At 38.0% G+C, this 25,391-nt stretch overlaps 1 protein-coding gene across 1 annotated transcript in view; it reads right to left on the reverse strand.

The window, feature by feature from the left end:
- Positions 1 to 25,391, reverse strand: part of LOC141900180 (neurofibromin-like) — a 63,525-nt gene that overhangs the window by 29,050 nt on the left and 9,084 nt on the right. The window contains exons 11-25 of the mRNA XM_074786952.1: positions 25,008 to 25,187; positions 23,881 to 24,084; positions 23,281 to 23,412; positions 21,174 to 21,305; positions 12,138 to 12,334; positions 11,422 to 11,605; positions 10,829 to 11,089; positions 10,041 to 10,193; positions 9,537 to 9,622; positions 8,374 to 8,484; positions 3,802 to 3,991; positions 3,019 to 3,152; positions 1,749 to 1,821; positions 1,091 to 1,224; positions 474 to 590 (exon numbers count right to left, since the gene is read on the reverse strand). Coding sequence (XP_074643053.1) covers positions 474 to 590; positions 1,091 to 1,224; positions 1,749 to 1,821; positions 3,019 to 3,152; positions 3,802 to 3,991; positions 8,374 to 8,484; positions 9,537 to 9,622; positions 10,041 to 10,193; positions 10,829 to 11,089; positions 11,422 to 11,605; positions 12,138 to 12,334; positions 21,174 to 21,305; positions 23,281 to 23,412; positions 23,881 to 24,084; positions 25,008 to 25,187 — 2,288 coding nt within the window. The remainder of the gene's footprint in view (positions 1 to 473; positions 591 to 1,090; positions 1,225 to 1,748; positions 1,822 to 3,018; positions 3,153 to 3,801; positions 3,992 to 8,373; positions 8,485 to 9,536; positions 9,623 to 10,040; positions 10,194 to 10,828; positions 11,090 to 11,421; positions 11,606 to 12,137; positions 12,335 to 21,173; positions 21,306 to 23,280; positions 23,413 to 23,880; positions 24,085 to 25,007; positions 25,188 to 25,391) is intronic.

Genomic DNA, 25,391 nt, shown 5'->3' on the forward strand with positions numbered 1-25,391 from the left:
TTTGGGTAGATAAAAATTTCATGCACGAATCGTGGGTATAGTTTCGTACATGTGGAAGCGAAAATCCCTTGGAACTTATTGAAATTCGTCAGTTCTTGCTATGGTTTCTCACATTTACTAGCGTAGTTGTCACCAGAGTTGAAATATTTACCCCTAGGGATAACTTAAATACCGATTCTATGAAACTTGGCCCAGATGTTTTTGATCCCGGTTTCAATCGAAAGTAGTCTTTAATCTTAAAACCGGTCTTAACTACTGTTAGACTAAATGGGCTAAGACTGGTCTTAAAGGTTTTTAGGCTGACTATAAAATTCAAATGAGCTTAGACTGGTGTTAAGTTACCACGTTAGTTATTGAAACTAAATAACCTAAGACCGGTATTACAATACTCATATTACAGATACTATAATCCAAACAGGCTTAGATTGAACCCAGTTGAAGTAAGTGCGGTGTGAACAGTGTAATATACTCACGTAGCGAATAGTTGCGATTTGGCCTCCATAAGATCGCCTCTATCTGACTCTTCGGGCTGCAGAGGCAACCCCGCTAATAACGCTGCCACAGCTTCCATACTCGCTAAATCTAATTCCCTATAAAAACGAAATAGAGATTTATATCAGATATAGGTCAGGAATCGCAATAAATTATTATCACATTAAATGTAGTTTATTTAAGCACCAAATTAGGCCAACAATTTAATAATCTAAAAACCAAATTTGGCAAAGGATTCACATAACTCTGAATAAAATTTATATTTCAAATACTGCAAATAAGCTTATTCATTGATTTTTGACATTCTACACTTAACTACAGGGCAGGGTTTCATAGTTAAGGAAGAAATATAGTCCCAGGGAACATTTTGAAATTTATCAGTTATATCCATGGTTTCTCAATGTAACTATGATGGTTGTCAGCCAGATTGAGGATTTAACCCTAAGGATAACTTTGATACCCAGTCTATGAAACCGGGTCCTGGACTCTAAAGGCTGTGTTTTATGTGTCGAATTAGACTGAAACATTTGACTCTCTATAATGTATCACCCTGCCCCACCAGCACTCACACACACAAAATACACGATATAAAACGTACCTGGACGTAGCACAAACTTCCATTGGCACATTCAAATGAGAATTTCCCATGATCCAATCGGCTAAATATTCCACTAATTTATTGCGAAATTTCATCTCTTGACGAAACGTCAGTTCATCTCGGCGTTTCATCATCTGAAATAAAAGGTGAAGTCAAGAATTATTTTCAAACCGTTCGCACATGGTTCCTACTGAGCTCAAGATCCAGGTTCCAGGTCCACAGCTGTTGTTGGCCAAATACGACTCTAATACAGGGCGGTCACTTTAGTTTGACTTGATTTCCCCCCACCCCCCCGAGACTTTTCCCAGACTATTCCCTGACATGCACGTTGTTTTCACTGACTTAGATCTGCTAAGAATCCAATCAATTAACACAGTCAATAACTCAAATTTAGTTGACACAGTCAAATACATGAGACATACATAGATGTTTGATTCTACGACCCATCTAATAATCTCAAAATTTCCATAATTCTTAGCTTTTTACAAAATTCTCTGACTATTCCCTATCTTTATTAAAGGAAGGCTATGTAATTCTCTGACTTTCCCAGATATCCAGGTAAGTGGCCACCCTGTTTTAATCTAAAATTAATCGAGTCAAATGTTAACAGAGAAATGTGGGACCCGGTCATGAGGAGTTTGAAAGGATTTGTAATTACCGCTTCTACGAGTTGACACAGTTTAGTTTTAATCTGTATCGAATGTATACTGTTATCTAGGTGACGCACATATCTGAAAATATCATACACAAATATTACACTATATACATGTACTTCAATTATTTATTCTCTTAGGGATCATTCATTTATTACGTACACATAAAATTTGAATTTTTCAACCCCCTCCCCCTCTGTACGCAAAATCGGCCATTTTTTCATATACATTAAGCATTACAGTACGCAATTGCACTGACCCCTCCCCCTCCCCCTCCCCTAATGCGTACGTAATAAATGAATGACCCCTTATGACTTTTAGTTATTAATTTAACCCAGGACCGCAACAGATTTCTCATGACTGGAAACAGAGAAAAATCTCAAAAACTTCGAGATATCTCAACCAAGAGATATCTCAAATAACCACATATAAGATATCTCAATGAACAATGAGATACCTCAATCAACTAAGCAAGAGATATCTCGATCAACTATGAGATATCTGAAACAATTTTGACATGCCACTAATGAAATAAGATATCTCAATGAACAACCAGATATCTCAATTAACGAGATATCTCAATGAACTATATCAATGAAGTATAAGATATCTCAATGAGCTAGGTATATCAATGAATAGATATCTCAATGAACATTGAGGTAAATCAATTAAGTATGAGATATCTCAATCTGCTATGTGATATTTCAATCAACTTCAAGCTCATCTTATAGCTGATACATCAATTAGAACCAAGAAAATGAGATTGAAAGCCGACAACTTACGATATCAAAATCAGTACAATGGAAAGAAGTTGCCTCTACGCTTTGGAATAATTCTATATCAGATTGGAATTAATCAAAAGTTTGTATAAAACCGTTCTGCAGTTGTGAACACCAGTAGAAATACTATTTCCAAGTGCAGATTGTTTTTCTATTTTATGATTGTTAGATTGTAATGTTATATCATCATTCAGGGTCAAATTGTCTCAAGGACAGGATTAGATTCGTACGTACAGATTCTATATTGCATGCAATATAAGTTCGAAAGGGGAAATAGATTATTTTGAAAAGTCGTTCAAGTGCCTGGATGTAACATCAGTAACAGGTGTTCGAGGGCTTAATTCGCACCGTGGTAAGCTGTGAAGGCCGTGAAGCTTCGAAGTTTAACTGTTTTCAAATGCAGACCACACGGCGAACAGTTCAAACCTGATGACAATTATGACTCCCTACATCAACGGATTACTGATAATAAAATAACCGATCGTCGCAAGCGCACCTGACTAGATTGAGCATTAACGGTTCAATGCTTGTCATTCCTAGATGTTCGCACGGACTTTCGGTTTTATTCTCTAAAATATTCTTCAATATAAATATCACATTTTCTACAAACTGAGTGTTCGTTTCAGTCACCTGCAAATAAATAAAACACGAAACGATTGAAATCGATTTGTGAACCTGAAAATTGTAGGTCAAGTTGATACTGTTTGCTTCCTTTATAAAAGGCTCGGAAATAAAAACACTTGGAGTTACGCAAGATCAAGTTCTACAGTTCTCAGTTGAAATTTGGCTCTAGGAAATTGGATATTGACTAATTTCAAGTCTATAAGTGGCAAGTCTAACAGAGAACTGTACTTCGTGGCCATTTTCAGCCCATTTACAAATCCCTTGAGTTTTCCCTGATCTTTCCATGTGACAAACACAGAGTGAATCCGAGGAATTTCTAGGCTTAAAATGTGACAATTTATTTATCTTTTCATTTAATCACGTAGTGATAAAGAAACACTTGGTCAATAGCATTATCCAAATTCCCAGAATTTTCAAAATTTTTGGTAAAATTTTTCAAATTCCTCAAGTTTTTCTAGCTTTTTCTAATTCCCTGGGGCCGGTTTTATAGACTGGTATCACTTTTTACCCAGGGGTTAACTCAATTGAAAATGAGTTGAGTTAGCCCCCGGTCTATAAAACCAGGCCCTGAGTTTTCCGGGTTTTCCAGATCAGTGGCCCGCCAGCTGCTGAACAGGGTTCCGCGGAACATGATCCTGCGATGCTCGTTACTTACATCAACTTGTCCTGATGTGGATGTCGAATTATGGAAACATTTATCCATATAAGCTTTGATCTGATCGAACAGTATCGGGTACACAGTGGGGTTCAACTCATGACCGACGAGTTCTTTTACGTGTTTCTGTATTTGCCGACCGAATTTATCGTTATTACAAACTAACAATCGCAACAGTTGACCAATAAATCTGTAAAATGTACCACAAACATCATCATCATAATCACAGCAGTCTACAGTAGAATCCGCTTAATTCGGATAATTTCGGACCAACAAAATTCATCCAGTTTACAGGAAATCCAGATTCAAATGCACTGCAATCGAGATTAGACCAAAATTCGGTTCAAGCGATCCGGATTAAGCGGATTTGACTGTAGAAATATAACTCATACATCCGAGGAGACCTCGGACCTGTTTTATGAGTTCAGTCAAAATGCATTAATCTACTGATGAATAGCAAACTAATGATTGGCTTAAAACGAGACAAAATACTACTGCAAGAAAAATTAATAAGGATAAAAATCAACACAAGCAAAAAACTAGGTGAGATGGCCTTTTGAGGTAACACGTTTCTTGTACCTTCACCAGTCGTGAAAACCACGAAATACATATTAAAATCTGTATCAATAAATGATTACCTAGTTCTACAGTTGCCGGTGAAGTTTGACTATAATAAAGTTAGAGTTAGTTTAATTCTAATGTCTCAACTATAGGATGAGTGGAACTAATCTAGAACCTGTGTCTTATTTGGACAGGACAATATCTGCCCGCCTTGACACTTTTATATGCCCTCTTGACTTTTCCCCGACATGCATGTTGTTTTCCCTGACCCGATCTGCTAAGAATCCAATCATTTAACACAGTCAAATACGTAAGACATAGACGGGAGTTGTTTGATTTTATGCGCGATCTAGCAATCTCAACAAATTTCCCTGACTTTATGCTCGTTTACAAAATTCCCTCAATTTTTCAAAGAAAAGAAAATTCCCCGACTTCCCCTGATTTCCAGGTATGTGGCCACCCTGCTTGAGTGTTAGATAGGATAGGATAGGATCAGTAAATGTTTAATCTCTGATTTTCTGTAAATCCTAAAGTTAGCTACACACCATGAACCTACAACAACGTTTTACGTTTGGTAATTTTGGTTTCATGGATATTCATTTCATGTTATTTCACACATCGTAACTACAGTTTTGAATACAGAATTCAATTCGAACAAATGAAACTTTTCAGCTATTTTCAGTTTTGTATACAACCACTTTTTAGGTCAATATCTGCGGAAATTCATTTGTCACAATTTGTCTAAATTCTACGAACATTATCAGATTTTCAACACGCGAGCATCAATAGCATAAATTAATGTATCGTGCTCGCGCGATAAAAATATAATGCAATACCAAACATTTATGAATTTAAATCCAATGGACGCGAATTACTGCTTTATGAAGCGTAATATAATTCATGATTCAACTAGTGTATAGATTTCATTGTCGAACAAAAGATAGATAGGCGAGAACCGCAGTAGAAAGGAGAGAGGGAGAGCGGACCTTGATATATCAATCCATAGCGGGTAGCCGGTTGGCCGCCCGAAACTTATAAAGATTGAGTCGACTAGCAGAGAGGATAGGGAGAGCAGATTTCGAAGAATTTCAGTCCGGAGGCCGAGACAGAGAAAGAGACGGAGAGACAAAGAGATGAATTCAACCACGATGAAATTGCAGTTCGATCGTCCGCACGCCAGTTACATCACTCTCAGATCATTGGAGAACATGACGTACGGAATTCGAATGTTCTCTCTGGTAGCGTTCGTTATTCTGTACGGTTTCGGTTTTTTCGGAAACGTCGCCAGTTTTCTGGTAATGATCAGCAACAAGTTCCGTTGTTTCTCCTACGCCAACTATATCGTCGTTCTATCGGTGAGCGATTTACTCTACTGTACCGGCGCGACTATCCTCCCGGTCGCGCGTTACGCCGCCGTTCGAATCGCAGACGATCCCGTTTACATACTAGATTCGAACCTGAGCTGTCGGATGTATCAGTTCGTTTTCACGATCGCCGGTTCGACCAGCTCGTGGTTGATAGTGGCGATATCGATCGAACGACTTTCGGTCGTCTGGTTCCCGTTCACGGCGCCGTCGGTCTGCACGTCGAGATTCGCTCGAATCACGACGCTCCTGATACTGATAACGAACGCCGGCGTGTTCTATTTCCTGTTCGATATTTCGAAGATCAGTTTTCGATAGATTTGGACGGATGTTTTTACGAGCCGGACACCGATGTGGACGGCTTAAATATTAATTACGTAATATACGTTTTCATCGTTCCGTTAGTTCTGATAATATCAAGTAATTCGATGATAATTTTCCGGTTGTTCCGTGGAAATAAAGTGATTTCATCCAGTAATAAATCTAGCGCGAAGTCGCTTCGCACGACCGTGATGCTAGTTACCGTTTCGCTAGTATTCGCTGCCTGTACTGGTCCTATAACTGTAGTTACGCTGTTGCCTATTTCATCAGCTTTGTTTCAAATTGTTAACCTCACTTTCGTATCTCAGATACTGATTTGTAATTACGTAGTGAATTTCTATATCTATATTTTGATCGGTAGCGAAATTCGTACGTTTTTCTGCGACAAAGTATTGTCGTTTTTCGGAAAAATTTCGACTGCCGCTACACTGAGAACGTAATATGGAAAATAATTAACTACAGTAGAACTCAGTCGAAGTCGTCATTGGATAAGTCATAACAACCTAACTGAAGTCATCTGTATTTTTGAGTCCCAATCTGTATTTCCAATTTAATTGACGAAGTATTAGTCATCATTTGGATAAGTCGTCATATTACTGAAGTCATCTCCATTCTTGAGTCCCCGTATGTATTTCCAATTTAATTGACATTGTTAGTCATCAACATAATGATCATGATAACCATGACGACTTCTGAGGTAGTTTCACTGTAATCGTTAAACGCACATTTGAAATTCTTTTCATTAGGCCTATCCTAATCACGGGGAACTCAACTGCACAAAAGATTCATCCAAAAAAATACAATTTCCAGACGGATGAGTACCAGGTATATGTATCCGAAAATATGGAAGAACTGGTATCAGGACAATTGCCCCCCCCCCCCCAAATTAAATCTTTTTAGTCTTAAAGTAACACAGATATTTACTTCAAATCAATTAGACAAAGTGAACTAATTCTAGCTAATTAATTTCTCTAAGACTGTTTTAAAGTTTTTGATTGGCTTAAGTAACACTAAACCTAATTCCAATAAATCAGTCAACATTAACTAATGCACTAATAAGTGGACTTATTAAGTTTCCTTTAATTTGGTAAGTAAATTATAATTACAAAAGGACAGATTTAAAGTTTTTGATCTGCACACAACATCAGTAATTCTATATCTTATAAATCTATATTCAAAAATATACAAATGAATTTCTAAGTAAAGTATTTAGGTGGTGTTAATCCAAATCAAAAAGGATTTTATTCAGGGGGAGGGGGGGACATTGTACGGGGGGCAATTGTCCTAGAATCGGAAGAACTAATGTAAAAATTTGAAGGTTTTGATTGTTATTTGTCTCGACAACAACAACCTCAGTGGGAAGGCAGACAGGGGTCCGGACCATCGAAAAATACCCCCTACATCCCCTGACTACTGAGTAAATATTGCCATAAATCATGATTCATAAAATATTTGTTAGTTCAGACGGATAAAGTCTTTTAAATGATTTTCATCATTTAAACGTGAGGATTGAATAATGAAACATGTAATGGACCCAGTTCCACAGTTAACATTAGACTTTAAAGTAACAAATGAACTAACACCAGATTCAAATACAGTAGGACTGGGTCCAGGACTCGAACTTATCAGGGTGGCCACTTTTATTTAATAATAATCTATTTTTCATTAAACTATAAGGGAATACATGTACAAGTCATAATGATGACAATAGTGATAATGAAGACAAATGAAGGAAGCAGCGAAAGCCTAGAGGCTGTACAGGTCACTGCACATAAATATTTGACTTGCTTTTCCATCCGACTTTTCCCTGACATGCATGTTGTTTTCCCTGACTTGATCCGCTAAGAATCCAATCAATTAACACAGTCGAATACGTAAGGCACAGACTGACATCGTTTGATTTTACATGCATCTAGCGATCTTAACTAATTTCCCTGGGGCCATTTGCTCAAAAATTGGTTAAATATAACCGGCATATAAATACCATAGTAACAATGAACTTTTAGTTGTCACTATGTCAACTATCCACTCGTTAACTCTAACCAACTTTTGAGCAACTGGCCCCTGAATTTTATCTCCTTTACAAAATTCCCTGACTTATATAAAGCAAAGAAATTTCCCTGAATTTTCCCCGTTAAGTGGCCACCCTGCTAATAGAAAATGAACTAATGTCTGAGTCAAATTTGAACGGGAAAATGTGGTACTGGATCGGGATTTTTAAATAATGATCTACGTAAAAAAAAACAAAACATGGACAACTAGAGAACAAGAAGAAGATATGCTAAGGAGACGCGTGACACGACGTGTGACGTATAGAGATACTTACTGAGTAACCGGACAGTATTGTGAATCAGATGAACAACTCGTCAGAACGCTACTCTTTCTACTGTCCATACTATTACAACTATTGCTCGTTGTACTACTGTTAGTCGTCACACTAAAATCATAATCATACCAGTCAGTAGTACAGTAGTACACTACATCCCCTTTTACTCCCCTCATATACCACTCAACATCGTTCCTTCATTACAACAACATACCCCTCCCCTCCACTACCCCTAAGGCTTATCTTCCAGCTTTCATGTTACTATAGGTCCATCGGAGATTGGCTTACAGACCAGTTATAACTGTAATCATGATGCCCAGTAATGACAAGTCAATTAAATCTAAAGACCGGTCTGATTGTAAAAATTAGCAATAGAAGCAAGATGAGTTTAGACTAGTCTTAGATCTAAGTCATGATAGTGCAAGTGACCCCTAGGAGCCAGTTTCATAGACCTGGGCCCAGTTGCCCAGTCGTGACTTAAGTCCAAAAGCTGTCTTAAATCTTAAGACTGGTCTTACGTCCTTAGATTGGCTCCAGAACTAAGTTGGTCTTAGACTGGTCTTAGATATAAGCCATGACCATGCAACCAGCCCCTGGGGCCAGTTGCTCAAAAGTTGGTAAAAGATGACCAGTAGATAAATCCCATAGTAATAATGAACTTTTGATTGTCACTATGTCAACTATCCACTGGTTTACTCCTTGGTTGACCAACTTATGAACCACTGGCCCCTGTTTTCATTCTTTATCCGAGGGTTAACTCAATTCATAGACAACGCCCGAGTTAGAATCAGAAGTGGTCAATGAAACCGGCATCAGGGTTTCAGTTTGAACTGGTCTATAAAACCAGCACCAAGGCCCAGTTACACAGTCTTGACTTTAGTCCAAAAGTGCAGTCTTTAAGTAAGAAGTTAGATTAGCTATAGAACTTACAGCTTAGACTGGTCTTCAAGTTTGAAGATTGGCTATAGAACCAAGATGTGAGCTCAGACTGATCAAAGTTGCTAGATTGGCTATAGAACCAAAATAAACTTAGACTGGTCTTAAGTTGCAACATTGGCTATAGAACTAAGATTAGCTTATACCGGTCTCCGCCATGACTGAGCGACTCAGGCTCCTTGACTGGGGCTCAATCAATGACGACTATCAGAGGCACAGATACTGACCTGGTCCGGTGAGGTTTATTTTGAAGACTAACGCAACCGAGAGCGCACAGAAATCCAGTCATATTCGCCCATTCATTCAACTGATCCTACAGTACAAATACACATCACAGAGATCAGAAATAAACACAGTTTATAATCACGTATCACATTGATGGACACGATCAAATTTTTTACATTTCTTTCCAAATCTTTAATATTGGCTTTTTGCACTTTTTTTTCCAAAAGAATGACTTCACATTTTATAATGATCATTTTTTTCAGATTTTTAACACTTTTTCACATCAAGATATGATAACATAAGCGGTAAATGATCACAGCTGGACGGATTAAAATGAAATTCATTTAAACTTTAACACAGCTTGTGCATAAATTCTGAACTACATATACGGTATATAAAACATATAAGAGGAACTAAATATTTCGATGGACACTTTTCTCGAACTTTCACACATTTTATATTATTTTTCAGATTTCAATCTGTTTAACCGATGTGAGATGGTTTACCTCTAATTCGTGTTCGGTTGAATTCGGTTGTAGTCTACGTTTTGTAATATTTCTAGACGCGTAAGTATCCGCTGGTTCTTCGGGTTTCGTCTTCGGGAAATTCTCCAGGATTTTCGTCGCCGTATCCCACGTCGTGAACGTGTCTTCCCAAGCCTGAAATCAAATATCAGCGATTATGAAACAGTGTCTTCTATAATCATGAGCGCAGTGATCCCTGGCAGCTTAGGTTAACTGAGTCAGTCAGTACAGAGTTGGCAGCAGTTTAAACAGAAAGTTTCAACCAAGATAAATTCATCTACTTCATCAGCACTGAGTCATCATCACCATAGCCAAAGCATTGGGGCTGTTGGCACAAGATGATGTGAACCGACACTTCCATTTTTGTCTGTTTCACCAGCGGCAGCAGCAACAGCAGCAGCAACAAGAAGGGGAGGTCCAGGAGATTCCATACCACTCCTTGACTCATAGCCACCATCGTTTGGTACCGACTGTTCTATCAACCGACCAAACGCCATTCAGGGTGGTCATTAGCAGGTTTCAGGGTTTTTCATCCCGATTAAGGGGGGGTCAGGGAAGAACCTTCTTCCAAGAAACTCAGTTCCCTGGATTTTGATCGATTCCAATGACTGATAGCTAAAAACCCTGAAAAGCTCTCAAATACATCCCTCAGCACACAACTCAGGCAGACGGCTCGGCACACTGATCAGGCACAGACACAATTTTTTCGGCACACCATTCAGCACACTGCTCAGGCACACAGTTCGCCACACCATTTCTTATCCTATTACCTGATTATTTCCCGGTGTTGAATGTTCGATCTTTCTCAATAAAGACATGATTCGTTTTTGAAGAGCAGCCCTACCGGTAGCTAAAGATCGACTAGCATGCGTTAATTCAAGGTAGATATTATGATTGAGCATACTCAGTCCGGGAGCTAGTTCCTCGGTTCCAGATCTGATATCAGCTTCCTCACACAGAAACTGGAAACAGGACATTGCGGTCAACACAGCATCGATATCAATACTCCATAGATAGATGAAGAACACAACCTAAAATGAAATTGAAATATCAAAAGCTCATTTAGATTTTCCTTTACGTTGTGGGTTTTTACTTCAAATATCATCAGACACCAGGGTGAAGTTAAAAGTGGTAGTACTAGTAGTGTTATCGATGGGTAGTACTTGGTAGGGAGATAAATCTCAATGTGTAAAGGATTTCCTTTCTTGAAATTTTCTATAAGGGCAGTTACACTTCTGGATTTTCTTGGTTGTTCAGGGGGTTTTAGCCAAATAGATGTAGATTGGACAAGGAAAGATTTATAGAAGTTATTACTTTTATGGGGGAAAATTTGGGGAAAGATAAATACGTATTTCAGACTTACCTCTAGTTTGATTTGTGCCTGTCGACAGATAGCTATATTACTGCCTATATTGGCGTACTCTTTATGCCTATTGAGGAATTCAACGCGACACATCATTATGCTCCGCAGCCACTTCAATATCTCCTGATAATTTTCGATTTGATGTTGGATCAGTTTCTGAGAGATCGCAAATAAAACTTGAGAACTGAAAAAATTTCGAAACGACAAGATATTGAATTAGAGAAGCGATTGTCAGAGGCCGGAGGGTTGATCCTGACTGAGATGCTACTTTCAATCAGGGGCTGACACAGACTGTACATACTACCGTTGAAATATCGGGTACCTGTTTTGAACTGATGACGACATTTTTGCCTTAGCTGCTTTGCGACATTTGTCAGAATAGATCACATATAATGTATACCCCCCAGTGCCCTTACAGTAGACTCGGCTTGCCTCGGATTTTGGGGAACCAATAAATCCTGTATGAGGTACATAAATTCTGAACCAGTCGGAGCCAGATGGGTCATTATCTCAATCAGTTGGATTAAGAAAATTTGTGACATATTGTCAGGCGGGGTACGAGAAATCCCAGATCAAATCCCAGGTGAATGGAGTATACAGCATAAAACTTGGTGTCAGTTAAGAGGAATATAAAATATAAGTGCCGTTTTCTCTTGCCGGCGCTAAAATCAGAAAACAGATACGAAATAAGCGTCAAATTATTCTACTTTTCGTACCTGACATCCCAGAATGTATTGACAGGTTTCTCTGGATTCCATTTCTCGATGTTGATCGGTTGATGCAAGACTAACAACGCTTTCATCGCTTCCTGCGACACGACGTACGGCATACTTTGTAGATGAACTAGAGAAACTAGACCATTTATCAGTTCTAACGTAGAACTCTGGATCTCATGACTGGCTTTACTAGGATTCTATAAATAATCAGATAACATACAAATTATCAATCATCAGATACATTTATTTGACTCGCTTTGTCCCGGACATCAGTGCTGTCAACCGATCAAATTCCATTTAAGGATTAATGGTAGATTTATTAGGAATATTGAATGTTCCGATATGAATACAGCAAAACTATAAAAATTTTGGCTTTCACCAATTGAGAATATTTTGTTTTCAATCGGTAATACTTTTTCAGACATGCACGTTGTTTTCCCTGACTTGATCTGCTATAAGAATCCAATAAGTTAACAAGGTCAAATCGAAAGACAAAGAAATAAACTGTTTGCAATTAGTGAACACGGTCAAATACGTAAGACATAGAAAGAAACTGTTTGATTCCATGTAGCCAAATCTAAACTCAGTGATTTGTAGAATTTTATTTCTTTTTGATCCTGGTCATAGATTTGAACATAATGTTCAGAAATAAGGAGGATTTCTTCATGAACTAGTGATTTTAGGGTGATTCTATTTGTCATCAAATTACAGGAGAAATGTTAAAGAATTCTTTCATTGAGAAGAGTAGAGTCACCAGTGTTTTCCCTATAGAACTGGACATTTCTATACAAAGACATACTCCAACCTTTTTCAGATGTTTAACTATAATACATTTCATAATTTACAATGAATTCTTGTACAACATTTATTGATATTTCCTTTAGTTACACTTATATTTTGCACAATAATAAACTTTCACGTATTCTAAATGCATCGTATTAGATTTCAGACAATTAATTTTTTATTTTTTTCCTGTTAACAATAAAGCATACAAATGAATTTTAGCGGTAACAAAGACTTTAATGATTTCTTTACATTAAAGTTAAATTAGTTTTCCAATAGGCCTATGGGGAGGCACGGCCAGTGCCAGAACGTTTCTCATACAGTCAGTACACTCTCACACAGTCAGTACATTCTTACAGTATTGATGACACAGTTAATCTTCGTGACTCATGAATCTAACTCAGATGCAGATTGGTGAAACTTATCACAGTTACATCGTTCTCATGTCTGTGGTAAACAGATCCGGAATCTACCGTACTGTGTCACTGGTCATTCTGGTTATCTTATTCTTCTTAGGAGCCTTCGGAAATTCAGCTACTTTCCTCATAATGATAAGTCGCAGATTCCGCAGTTTGTCCTACGCTAATTATCTTATCGTTTTGTCTCTCAGTGATTTGCTGTACTCTATTAATTATACATTGATACCTGTTTTACAGTTTGTTCTCCTTAATCTAAACATTGGTCCTATATTTATGATAACTTCACTGGTCGGTTGTCAAATCTACGAATTTGTAATGCAACTTGCGTGCAGCAATAGTTCGTGGTTGATAGTAGCAATATCTCTAGAACGTGCGGCAGTTGTGCTCTTCCCGTTCACATCTCGTTTGATATGTACACCGAGATTCGCCAGATTTGCTACATTTATTATTACTGCAGTGAACGTAGTGGTTATAAATCTTCTACCAACTTTGTCGATACATTTTACCGACCAGTTTTTGGGATGTTACTATGAATTATCTGACAAAATAAGATTTCTGAGCATAATTGTCATTCACAGTAACATTCTACCTTTGTCTTTGATTCTAATATCAAATTCTGTTATAATAATTCAGTTATTCAGAGGTTCAAAAATGGTTTCGTCTGATCAGAAAACTACAAGATCAAAACGTACGACAATAATGCTTGTAACTGTTTCACTCGCATTTGCGCTATTCACACTTCCAAACGCTATTAGTGCATTGTTACCAATCTCACCAGAACAGAAAGATTTTCTATATGACATTGTCACACACTTTCATGTTTGTAACTTCGTCGTAAATTTCTACATTTATATTTTACTCGGACGAGAAATTCGTGAATATTTCTGTATGAAAATCTGCTGTAGAAATTCAGTGAAATAACCATTGATTTCAAGTAAGTTTGATTCACTTCATACAACTTTTTCAAATCTACACAAAACTGCTTATCAAGATCTCGCGGGACTAAAAATGTTCTCTGATAAAAGCGAATTTTGAGGCAGCCAGAGTGAAATGATTGCGATCACAATCTTTATTAGAATCAAAAGTCAACTTCCTTTTTTACTTCATCGGCAGCTCATTGGTCATCACACTAACCACACAAACCACCAAACATGGCAGAGAGAATCAGTGGAAGGAATGTATAACTCAACTTGGAACGCCGGAGGGAAATTTAAAAGATTAGCAGCTATCATGCTTTTTACACTCTTTCCACTAGGCGACAGCATTAGCAGTTAACATATGGTCTAGTGGGAAGATGCTGAGCTAGTAATTTACTGGCCCGGGTTCGAGTCTCGCTCTATCCGCGCGCTTCATATTCTACTTATACTTTAAAGAACTCTCCTTATCATAGGAGACACGTTTTAGTGTAGAAATTGGCTGGAAAAGAGTAAATGAATAATAATAATAATCAGCAGAATCTAAAAGGGTTTTTTGTGGTTTTTCGCGACATAGCAGAAAACCCTAACAAAGAACAACGCATCCAGAAGGATCGACTGAGTAAACAGTTTACTTTTGAACACAAAAATCATTTTTCTCAGATTTGCAATTACATGTGAAGATGATATCGTAGTGTTAAACACCACTGCATGTAGTAGGGCCCATTTTTAAAAAAATCATTATGCTGTCGGCTTCCAGCAGATTGCGAATATGCTTACAAAAAAGATTACAACACATGGAAGCAGCTGAATTAAACATTCTTATTTTCATAGCAATCTACATGGTATATGATGTTGTTTTTGAGCAGGTGTTCTCCCTCTATTCATTGACCCTGTACTTGTCTTGTACTTCAGCTGCGTTCACACTCCGTACTTCGCTGGTGCCGAATTCACCAAAATACAACACTTATACGGCCATTTACATTCACAGTACGAGTCCAATTCGGCACTTAGTAAGTCCAGTATAGTAGTCACCCATTGTGCCAATAGAGGGGAGTGTATTTAGAGTTTTGTACTACGAGAATGTGAATACGCCGCTAGCTAAGCGCCGAATCTGCGTTCATACTGTACATTTCATAATTTACAATGAATTCTTGTACAACGTTTATTGATATTCCCTTTAGTTACACTTATATTTTGCACAATAATAAACTTTCACGTATTCTAAATGCATCATATTAGATTTCTGACAATTAATTTTCGCTGTTAACAATAAAGCATACAAATGAATTCTAGCGTTAATGAAGACTTTAATGATGTCTTTACATTAAAGTGAAACTAGTTTTCCAATGGGCCTATGTGGAGGCACGGCCAGTGCCAGAACGTTCTCATACAGTCAGTACACTCTCACACAGCCAGTACATTCTTACAGCATTGATGACACAGTTAATCTTCGTGACTCATGAATCTAACTCAGATGCAGATTGGTGAAACTTATCAGAGTTACATTGTGCTCATGTCTGTGGTAAACAGATCCGGAATCTACCGTACTGTGTCACTGGTCATTCTGGTAATCTTATTTTTCTTAGGAGCCTTCGGAAATTCAGCTACTTTCCTGATTATGATAAGTCGCAGATTCCGCAGTTTGTCCTACGCTAACTATCTTATCGTTTTGTCTCTCAGTGATTTGCTGTACTCTATAAATTGTACACTGATCCCTGTTTTACAGTTCGTTCTCCTAAATCTAAACACTGGTCCTATATTTATGATAACTTCACTGGTCGGTTGTCAAATCTACGAATTTGTAATGCAACTTGCGTGCAGCAATAGTTCGTGGTTGATAGTAGCAATATCTCTAGAACGTGCGGCAGTTGTGCTCTTCCCGATCACATCTCGTTTGATATGTACACCGAGATTCGCTAGATTTGCTACATTTATTATTACTGCAGAGAACATAGTCGTTATAAATCTTCTACCAACTTTGTCGATTCATTTTACCGACCCGCTTTCGGGATGTAACTATGAATTATCTGACAAAATAAGATTTCTCAGCATAATTGTCATTCACAGTAACATTCTACCTTTGTTTATGATTCTAATATCAAATTCTGTTATAATAATTCAGTTATTCAGAGGTTCAAAAATGGTTTCGTCTGATCAGAGAACTACAAAATCAAAACGCACAACGATAATGCTTGTAACTGTTTCACTCGCATTTGCGCTATTCACACTTCCAAACGCTATCAGTGCATTGTTACCAATCTCACTGGAACAGAAAGAGTTTCTATATGACATTGTCACACACTTTCATATTTGTAACTTCGTCGTAAATTTCTACATTTATATTTTACTGGGGCGAGAAATTCGTGAATATTTCTGTATGAAAATCTGCTGTAGAAATTCAGTGAAATAACCATTGATTTCAAGTAAGTTTGATTCACTTCATACAAATTTTTAAAATCTGCACTAAACTCCAGATCGCATGGGACCAAAAAGTGTTCTCAGAGGAAAGCAAATTTTGAGGTGGCCAGAGTGAAGTGGTCGTGTGAATTGCCTATTGTGCACAGTTCACAATGTTTGTACCCGGGTTTCTGTAACGGAGACTGTTGTAGGTAACAAGGCAGGAAAGCAGCTGAATTAAACATCTTTTTTCTTCATAGCAATCTACATGTAAGATGTTGTCGTTTTTGAGCTGGTGTTCTCCCTCTATTCATTGACCCTGTACAAATGAATCTATGGACTATGAAAATCATGTACCCAATTTCATCAAACTATGACAATTAAAACTCAAAACCTATTTTATACATTACATATATAGATTGCTTAGAAAATAGTCACATATTTTCATTCTACAGTAAATCTTGCCTTATTAGGACAAACTGCGACAACCAGAAATATCAGTCAGAGGTAAGCAAAGTCCGAGTTAAGGATAGGAAAATATGTTAGTAAGTCAGAAAAGCGATTCTATTTGTCATCAAATTGTAGGCAAAAGAAATGTGTAACAAATACTGAAGCTAAACAATTCTTTTTCCCGAGAAGAGAAGTGAGTGTTTATTTATTTCTGCTGTAGCCAGTTACCAAGCCTGACTGGTCACCACAGTATAACTGGGGGAGATGCTATTGTGTGACCAGTGTTTTGCCTGTATAGATAGATATTTTCAAACCTGTTCAGATGTTTTACTATGAAATATTTCACCAATGACAACAAACTCTTGTACAGCGTATGTTGATATTTGATACAGTTACATTTATCATTTTGTGCAATAACAAACTTTCACATATTCTGATTAAATTATGTAAGATTTCCGAGATGTGAACTTCTAGTTACAGATAATGGATCTTACAAATGAATTGTAGCTGTAATAAAGACTTAAATGATATCTTCGAATTAAAGTTAAATCTAATGTACAATGGGCCTAAGTGAGGGAATACATGGTTCCCGAAGATTCTCATACAGTCAGTATATTCCGAGACAGTCAGAATACTCACAGTCAGTACAGTCTCAGAAAGTCAGTACAGTTTCTTCTGCATCCTCGCATGCCAGGGTTTGGTCTCCAAAGATTTCTGTGGTAGACAGGTTTCCGCTCAGCAGCCAACAGTCATACACCTAGCCGATCAAATATGTGGTATTGAAAGAGCGAACACGCTCGTAAAAAGCAATGCATATGATTGGCTTAATACATAAGACAGGTGGGCGATGGTCGAAAACCTGTCTGCTAAAGAAATCTTAGGCAGTGTAATAGACCTAATGAAGGGTCTGCGGCCAGGGTTTATGTTGGTGCAAGCTTCGGCGGTAGGCAACCAAACCATGTATACAACTGACATTTTTCCAACCGGTTCAGATGTTTTACCATAGGACATTTCACCATTTACAATAAATTCTTGTACAGCAAATATTGATATTCAATTTAGTAACCAGGGATGAAAACAGAGGCGTTTAAAAGTTGCGAAGCCCCTAAAGGGGGTTTGGGAGAAAATTTTGAAATTCCAAGGAGTTTTTGGCGCATCTGAGGCCCATTTTCCAATGACAAAATAAGACTGCTGCGACGTGGTTGATCGTTTGTTGTGAAAAGGATGGCTCCGACGATATCTAAATCACTAGACCATGTTCATACTTAAATGAACTTGTCAATAAATAAGAGTCGCCCCTATCTATAATTTTCAAATCTATCACTCAAGCCAAGCGTATTGCGCCTGAATTAAAACGATGACTACTTTTATTGAGCACGTAGGCTATGCTTTGTTGGATGAATTCAAGCACGCGACCGCAGATTCTAAATATAGATTTCCCACGCAGCGCTAAAAAATATTTCAGATACCGTAGCACCGATTTTATGAGACGCTTTTACGGTCTGTTCTTTAACGATCTAACATCAACTTTTCCCCAAGACCCTAACCCCCCCTATCATTTTCTCAACGGATCTACATCAATCTCAAGAATGATAAAAATGGACCGCTTACCGTGGAAATCCGCGGAAGAGTTTCATCCCTGAGTAACTATTTACATTTTACACAATAGTGAACTTTTACAAAATCCGAGTAAATTGTGTTAGATTTCTGAGAATTGATTTTGTGTTTGGTGTTAACAATAAATCTTACAAATGAATTGTGGCTGTCATAAAGACTTGAATGATATCTCAAATGATAAATCAATTTTCCAATACGCAAGATGATACGGTCAATTCCAGAACAATCTCAGAGACAGTCAGAACACTGTCAGTCACTATACTCTCAGACAGTCAGTACTCTATCAGACAGGCAGTACACTCTCATTTGATCCTCATGAATCATGAATCTAACTCAGATGCAGATTGGTGAAACCTATCACAGTTATATTGTTCTTATGTCAGTGGTAAACAGATCCGGAATCTACCGTACAGTGTCACTGGTCATTCTGGTTATCTTATTCTTCTTAGGAGCCTTCGGAAATTCAGCTACTTTCCTGATAATGATAAGTCGCAGATTCCGCAGTATATCTTACGCTAACTATCTTATCATTTTGTCTCTCAGTGATTTCACGTTCTCTATCAACTCTACTTTGATACCTGTTTTACAGTTTGTTCTCTTGCACGTCCAAGATGGTCCTATATTCATTATGAGTTCTGTAATCAGTTGTCAAATCTATGAATTTACAATGACGCTTGCAGCCATCAATAGTTCGTGGTTAATAGTAGCAATATCTATGGAACGTGCGGCGGTTGTGCTCTTCCCGTTCACATCTCGTTTGATATGTACACCGAGATTCGCTAAATTTGCTATTTTGATAATTACTGCAGTGAATGTACTGGTTATAAATCTTTTACCAACTTTGTCGATATATTTTACAGACCAGTTTTTTGGATGCTACTACAAATTAGTTGACCAAATGAGATTTCTCAGCATAATTGTCATTCATGGTAACATGCTACCTTTGTCTTTGATTCTTATATCAAATTCTGTCATAATATTTCAGTTATTCAGAGGTTCAAAAATGGTTTCGTCTGATCAGAAAACTACAAAATCAAAACGTACAACGATAATGCTTGTAACAGTTTCACTCGCATTTGCAATATTTACGCTTCCAAACACTCTTACAATATTGTCACCAATCTCACAGGAACAGAAAGACTTTCTTTATGACATCTTCACACACTTCCATGTTTGTAACTTTGTGATAAATTTCTACATATATCTTTTACTGGGACGAGAAATTCGTGAATATTTCTGTATGAAAATCCACTGTAGGAATTCAGTCAAATAACCATTGAATTCACATTTGATTCACTTCACACAACTTTTTCAAATCTACACTTAACTCCACTTACCCCAGATCTCATTCCGAGGAAAGCAAATTTTTGAGGTAGCCAGAGTGAAGTGATCACGATCGGAATTTTTATTAGAATCTAAAATCAACTTTTTTACTTCCTCTGCAGCTCAATGGTCATCACACTAACCAGACAAATTACTAAACTCAGTAAGCTCAGTAGTCACGGCTTGCGTGCTGGACGTCTCCTGTTTCCAATCTTACGTTCAGGTTTTTGACTTTTCAATAGAAAATGGATGCATTTCTCTATGCGAAATAAAGAACTACCCTTGAGAGCTACTGGACGGACCTGTGTATTTATGTGGTTGAATGTTTCTACTTGTTTCCCCGTATAGAACTGACTACGTAACTTAGTATACGTATTAGATATTTTCCAAACGGTTCAAATGTTTAACAATAAGATAATTCACTATTTACAATGAATTCTCGTACAACCTTGTATATTGATATTCAATTTAGTAACATTTATATTTTACACAATAATAGGAGTAAATTGTGTTCGCTTTGCCAGAATTGATTCACTGTTAACAATAAATCGATTCTAGGACAATTGCCTCTAGGACAATTGCCCCCCAGACAATTGTCACTCAAATAAAATACTTTTTGATTTGGATTAGTTTATTGGAATTAGTTATAGTGTTACTTTCGCCAATCAAAAACTTTAAATCAGTCCTCGAGTAATTAGCTGCGCTAATTAGCTAGCATTGGCTCTAATTAATTAATTAATTAGAAGCAAATATCTGTGTTACTTTAAGATTAAAAAGATTTAATTTGGGGGGCAATTGTCCGGGGGCAATTGTCCTGATACCCAACAAATCATATACAAATGAATTGTAGCTTTAATGACGAATTATCAGCTGTGTACATCTAGTGGTTACTATTTGCCGAAACCGAAGAGCTAACAGAAAGTTACTCTCAGAACATTTCTACAGTAGAATTCGGATCAATGTGGGACCAACAAAATTCATCCGGTTTACGGGAAATCCGGATTGAAAATCATCTCCTTGTATATTGATGAACGAATGAACTGCAAATATTGTCCGGATTAGACCAAGATTCAGATTAAGCGGGTTCGACTATATAAGGATACAAGGTATATTGTATCAGGAATACTTACATGTAACATGAGAACTGGATCGGCGTGAATCAATCTGACAATATGCAACAACAAATCGCGGTAACTCAGGCCTTCTTCTCCTTTCTCTTTGAATTTCAAACTTCCCGTCACTTTCTCGCGGAATGTCCAGCTCTGTGTGAAAAACTGCAACAATTATTTGAGAGTTTGGAACGTGATTTGAACCCTTGATCCGCGGTAGAGGCGCACACACACGCACACATATATATATATATATACACATTCAACTAACGATGGTTACACTACGTACGTATGCCGGTAGAGCATAATCAACCATGCTTCAAACACAGGCTCCAGTCGCGGTATTCAACCCAGTTCCGAGTGGGACATCTAGCGAGCTCTGAGGTACCTAACTGGTGTTCTGAGGAGGGTGCCTAGCTGGCTCCCTTGCTTGCACACCCAAGGGGTACCTAGCTGGTTCTGTTAAGTCAGCTCTGAGTGGGGTATCTAGCTGGCTTTCTGAGGGAGGTACCTAGCTGGTTCTGTTGGGCTAAGCCAGCTCTGAGCAGGTACATAGCAGACTTTCTGAGGTGGTACCTAGCCGAATTTCTTTGGGGGGTTTCTAATTTTGAGGGGTTTCCTAGATTCGAACCCAACTCCTGAGGGGTCCCTATTTTCAACCTGGCTTTGAGTAGAATCATGAAATAATAGAAATTCTCTCATAGTTCAAATAATTAAAAGATTTAGTTGAAGCAAGAATGGACGAATTGAAAACGAATTACGAGAGGTTTGTCTCATTTTATCACTGTCAATAATCTCAACTAAACTTTGCGCAAAACACAAACGGAAACAGGACTAAATATACCCAAGCCTCATACAGTGACCTCACTATCTGTAACATCACTGCCTCTCTTGGTACACAAGGTCAACTAAACCTCCCTATTATCAAACTATGTTATACCGGAGATATTATTTCTAACTCCCAGATTCATCTTCTAAATACCTCTCTAACCTACCGGCAGAGGTTCTAGATCATCGCGAGAGAGGTCATAGAGGTATGTGACAGTATCGGGTCTAAATGGGTTAACAGTATCGTATTGATAATGAACACAGCAGGATTGAGGGAGGATAGCGACAAGAGGAAGATCGACACACGAAGTGACCATTTCAAACATGAAGAAATATTCCAAAATCCAAGATAAACTTACACTCGATGATGGTCACCGTGTTTTACTGATCGAACAAAAGAGGGGGTAAAAGGGAGTGAGCTGGGGGGTTGGAGGGGGGAAGACTGACTGTATGAAGCGATGGTTGAACTATGCACTAAAACCCTCCACCACCTACCTTTAAATAACTGAATATATGCAATATACACAGGTGTGTGATGAACAGGTGAACATAATATATACGAGTATACGTAGTGTAGTGTGCACCAATGCCACTGGCTCATACGTGGTGTAGTGTGTACCAATGCCACTGGCTCAAGAGGGATTGATTGATTTGATTGATTGATGGTGGTTATTAGAGGGGTGAGTTAGAGAACGAACACTGGACCTACAAACAACCAAAAAAACAAACTAAAACAATCGAAAATCATTCAGATTCACAAATATCTATCGGAGACTCACCGATGACTCCATCGGTAAGTGTAGAGAGTCATCGGTGAGTCGTTAGTGAGTCATGGTGTTAATGCAGGTTATATTGTGAACAAGGTTTAAAATGCAGGTTAAAACAGTGATAGGATTGAATCAGCACGCAGCCCAACAGTTCGCACCGTTATTTGACTCTGGGATTTTATGAAATAATTCACCGAACTGCAGAGTCAAAGTTAACAGCAAACTGTAGAACTAAATCTAAGTTTACATAGTTATCTGTTGTTTGTTAGTAGAATATTATACCATGCTTCAATAAGAGCAATTCAATTAGAGTAATCAGGTTATCCACTCCTGGACTTGGTTCCACAGTTCTCTCAGTTAGAAATAAAACCAATTTCAAACCCTTCGAGTCGAGCTGAACCACAGAACTGTCGAACTGAGTCCAAGATTTCGTAAATTACCGGGTTGAAATTGGACATTTGCTTCATTTACGTACAAACCCTTAACCACCACCACCAGCAGCAGCAGCAGCTAGAGGACAGAGTAATAATTACCTGACTCATCCGTAATGGCGGGTGTGACAGCGCCCCCTGTGTCACTTTATTCAACGTATCAACGAACATGGTACGGAAAAACGCAGCTTTACTGTAGATGAAATCAATTTTCGGCCACCAAGGTAACCGCGTCTACAACGATCAGCATACAATGCATTTAATAAGAAAATATGACGTCCATAAATTTTAAGTTTATTCGCAATCTTACGTAACTTTATTCTACTGCATCCGTTCGAACAATTATGGCTTAGATTTAATACCAATTTTAAAGACCAGGACCCAGTTCCACAGTTCTGGGTTCAAATTTGACTCACGAGTTAACTCTAAACTCACAACTGTGGAACTGGATCCAGGGGCTGCAGTTGCTCAGAAGTTGGTTAAAGATAACGGCAAATAAATACCATAGCAAAAATGAACTTTTAATTGTAATTATGTCAACTATCCACTGGTTCTTAAGTTTTTGGACTTAACCCTGAAACTGGTTCTAAATTGTTACGTAGATTATCCAACACTCTTCAAGGCACATGTACACAGACACTCCGCAAAGACACCGACACTCACTGACACACTCACCCGCGCACACCTTGCAGACGCACTTACCTGAGTGATGATTCGGTGAAGAGCATTGACTAGCACAAAATGAAAAGTAGATGGCGCCTGTTGATTGAGACAAACTTTCAGAATGTCGTTATTGTGAGGCGTAATTCGGAAACACGACACAAAACAATCAATCATTAAATCGATATCCTGCGAGATGTACTGCTGACCTCTAGAGAACGGCTTCGCTTGATTGAATAACAACATCTACAATACACAAACAATTACTTCATTTGATCTTGAAGCAATCACTTCACTTTTATTCCACCTCAGTTAAGTTTAATCGGATCCAACCTCAGCATTCTCTCAAACAGCATCAATATTAAACTATCAGAATTACTTTTAGTATTTGGGATCCACCGACGATAATATTCATCCTCATTGTCTCTCAACCCAGGGGTTGAGTGAGGAAACATGGTCTGATAGAAAGACTCCTCAATGCGCAGTAGTGCAGGCCAAGCTTGAATCGTTCTTCTCTCAACCCAGGTGTAAAAATGAGATGAGCTTGCTCCAGATGGATAGATGACTCCTCGGTGCGGAGTAGTACAGTAAGCTAAGCTTCTTCCCTCTGTCCACCAGTGAGGGAACCTGGTCTGATAGACAACTCCTAAAAACTGCTCGAAGTTTGGATGTCACCGTACCCTACCTACTGGTTTTAGTTTGTATGATCAAATCTTTTTACTGAATTCACTAATTCACCTGATGCTCATTCACCTGATGAAGCTTCTATACATTAGACGCGAAAGCTCGTGCATCAAATAAATAGTTAACCTATATACTACTACTTGTCTCGTTATTTATTCTGAATTCCCTAAATACATATCTGGATCTATCAAATTGTGTTTCGAGTAACAATTACCTCTCAAGTCAAATTCTGGACTGTATTTGTTCATCATATTTTTCATGAGATTGGAAACAAATTACAATTACAATTACCCAGTCCCACAATTCTCAATTAAGATTCGACTCTTTATAGAGATAAAACTAAATGAAAATGGACTAATTTCAACTCTATATTCAAACTAAACCGATGCAACTGTTGAACTGAGTCCAGTTAAGTCTAAATTATTTGTCTACGCAATTTTCACCGTGAACTATTAAACCGGGTCGAGGGAACTGAAAATACTTACACGTAAATCTTGTATGACAGAGTGCACCAGTTTAAACAGTACATTAGTGCTATCTTTCGTATTAATATAAGTAGACGCTTTACACAGTTTCACACAGGTCACCGCTGCTCCTTCGGTTAACTGTTTATTCTGATGGTGATGACTACTCAAAGCTTTCTTTACTTCATCTATAAATCCTTTCTATAAAACATCAACGAAAACGTATCACATTCAAAATCGATGAAGTTATAAAAAAAAATTTCTCCTTTATTATTCTATTCTACGGGCATCCTCGCTCGGCAGGGATTCGAGCTTGATAGCATTGCTTAACTCAGCCCTGCCACACTAGACTGGGTGCGCAGGTACATGCGCAGGTTTGCTACACATATCAGACTGCTTGTATAA

Source organism: Tubulanus polymorphus, chromosome 2 (genome assembly GCF_964204645.1).
Source record: "Tubulanus polymorphus chromosome 2, tnTubPoly1.2, whole genome shotgun sequence".
NCBI classification, from domain to species: Eukaryota; Metazoa; Nemertea; class Palaeonemertea; order Tubulaniformes; family Tubulanidae; genus Tubulanus; species Tubulanus polymorphus.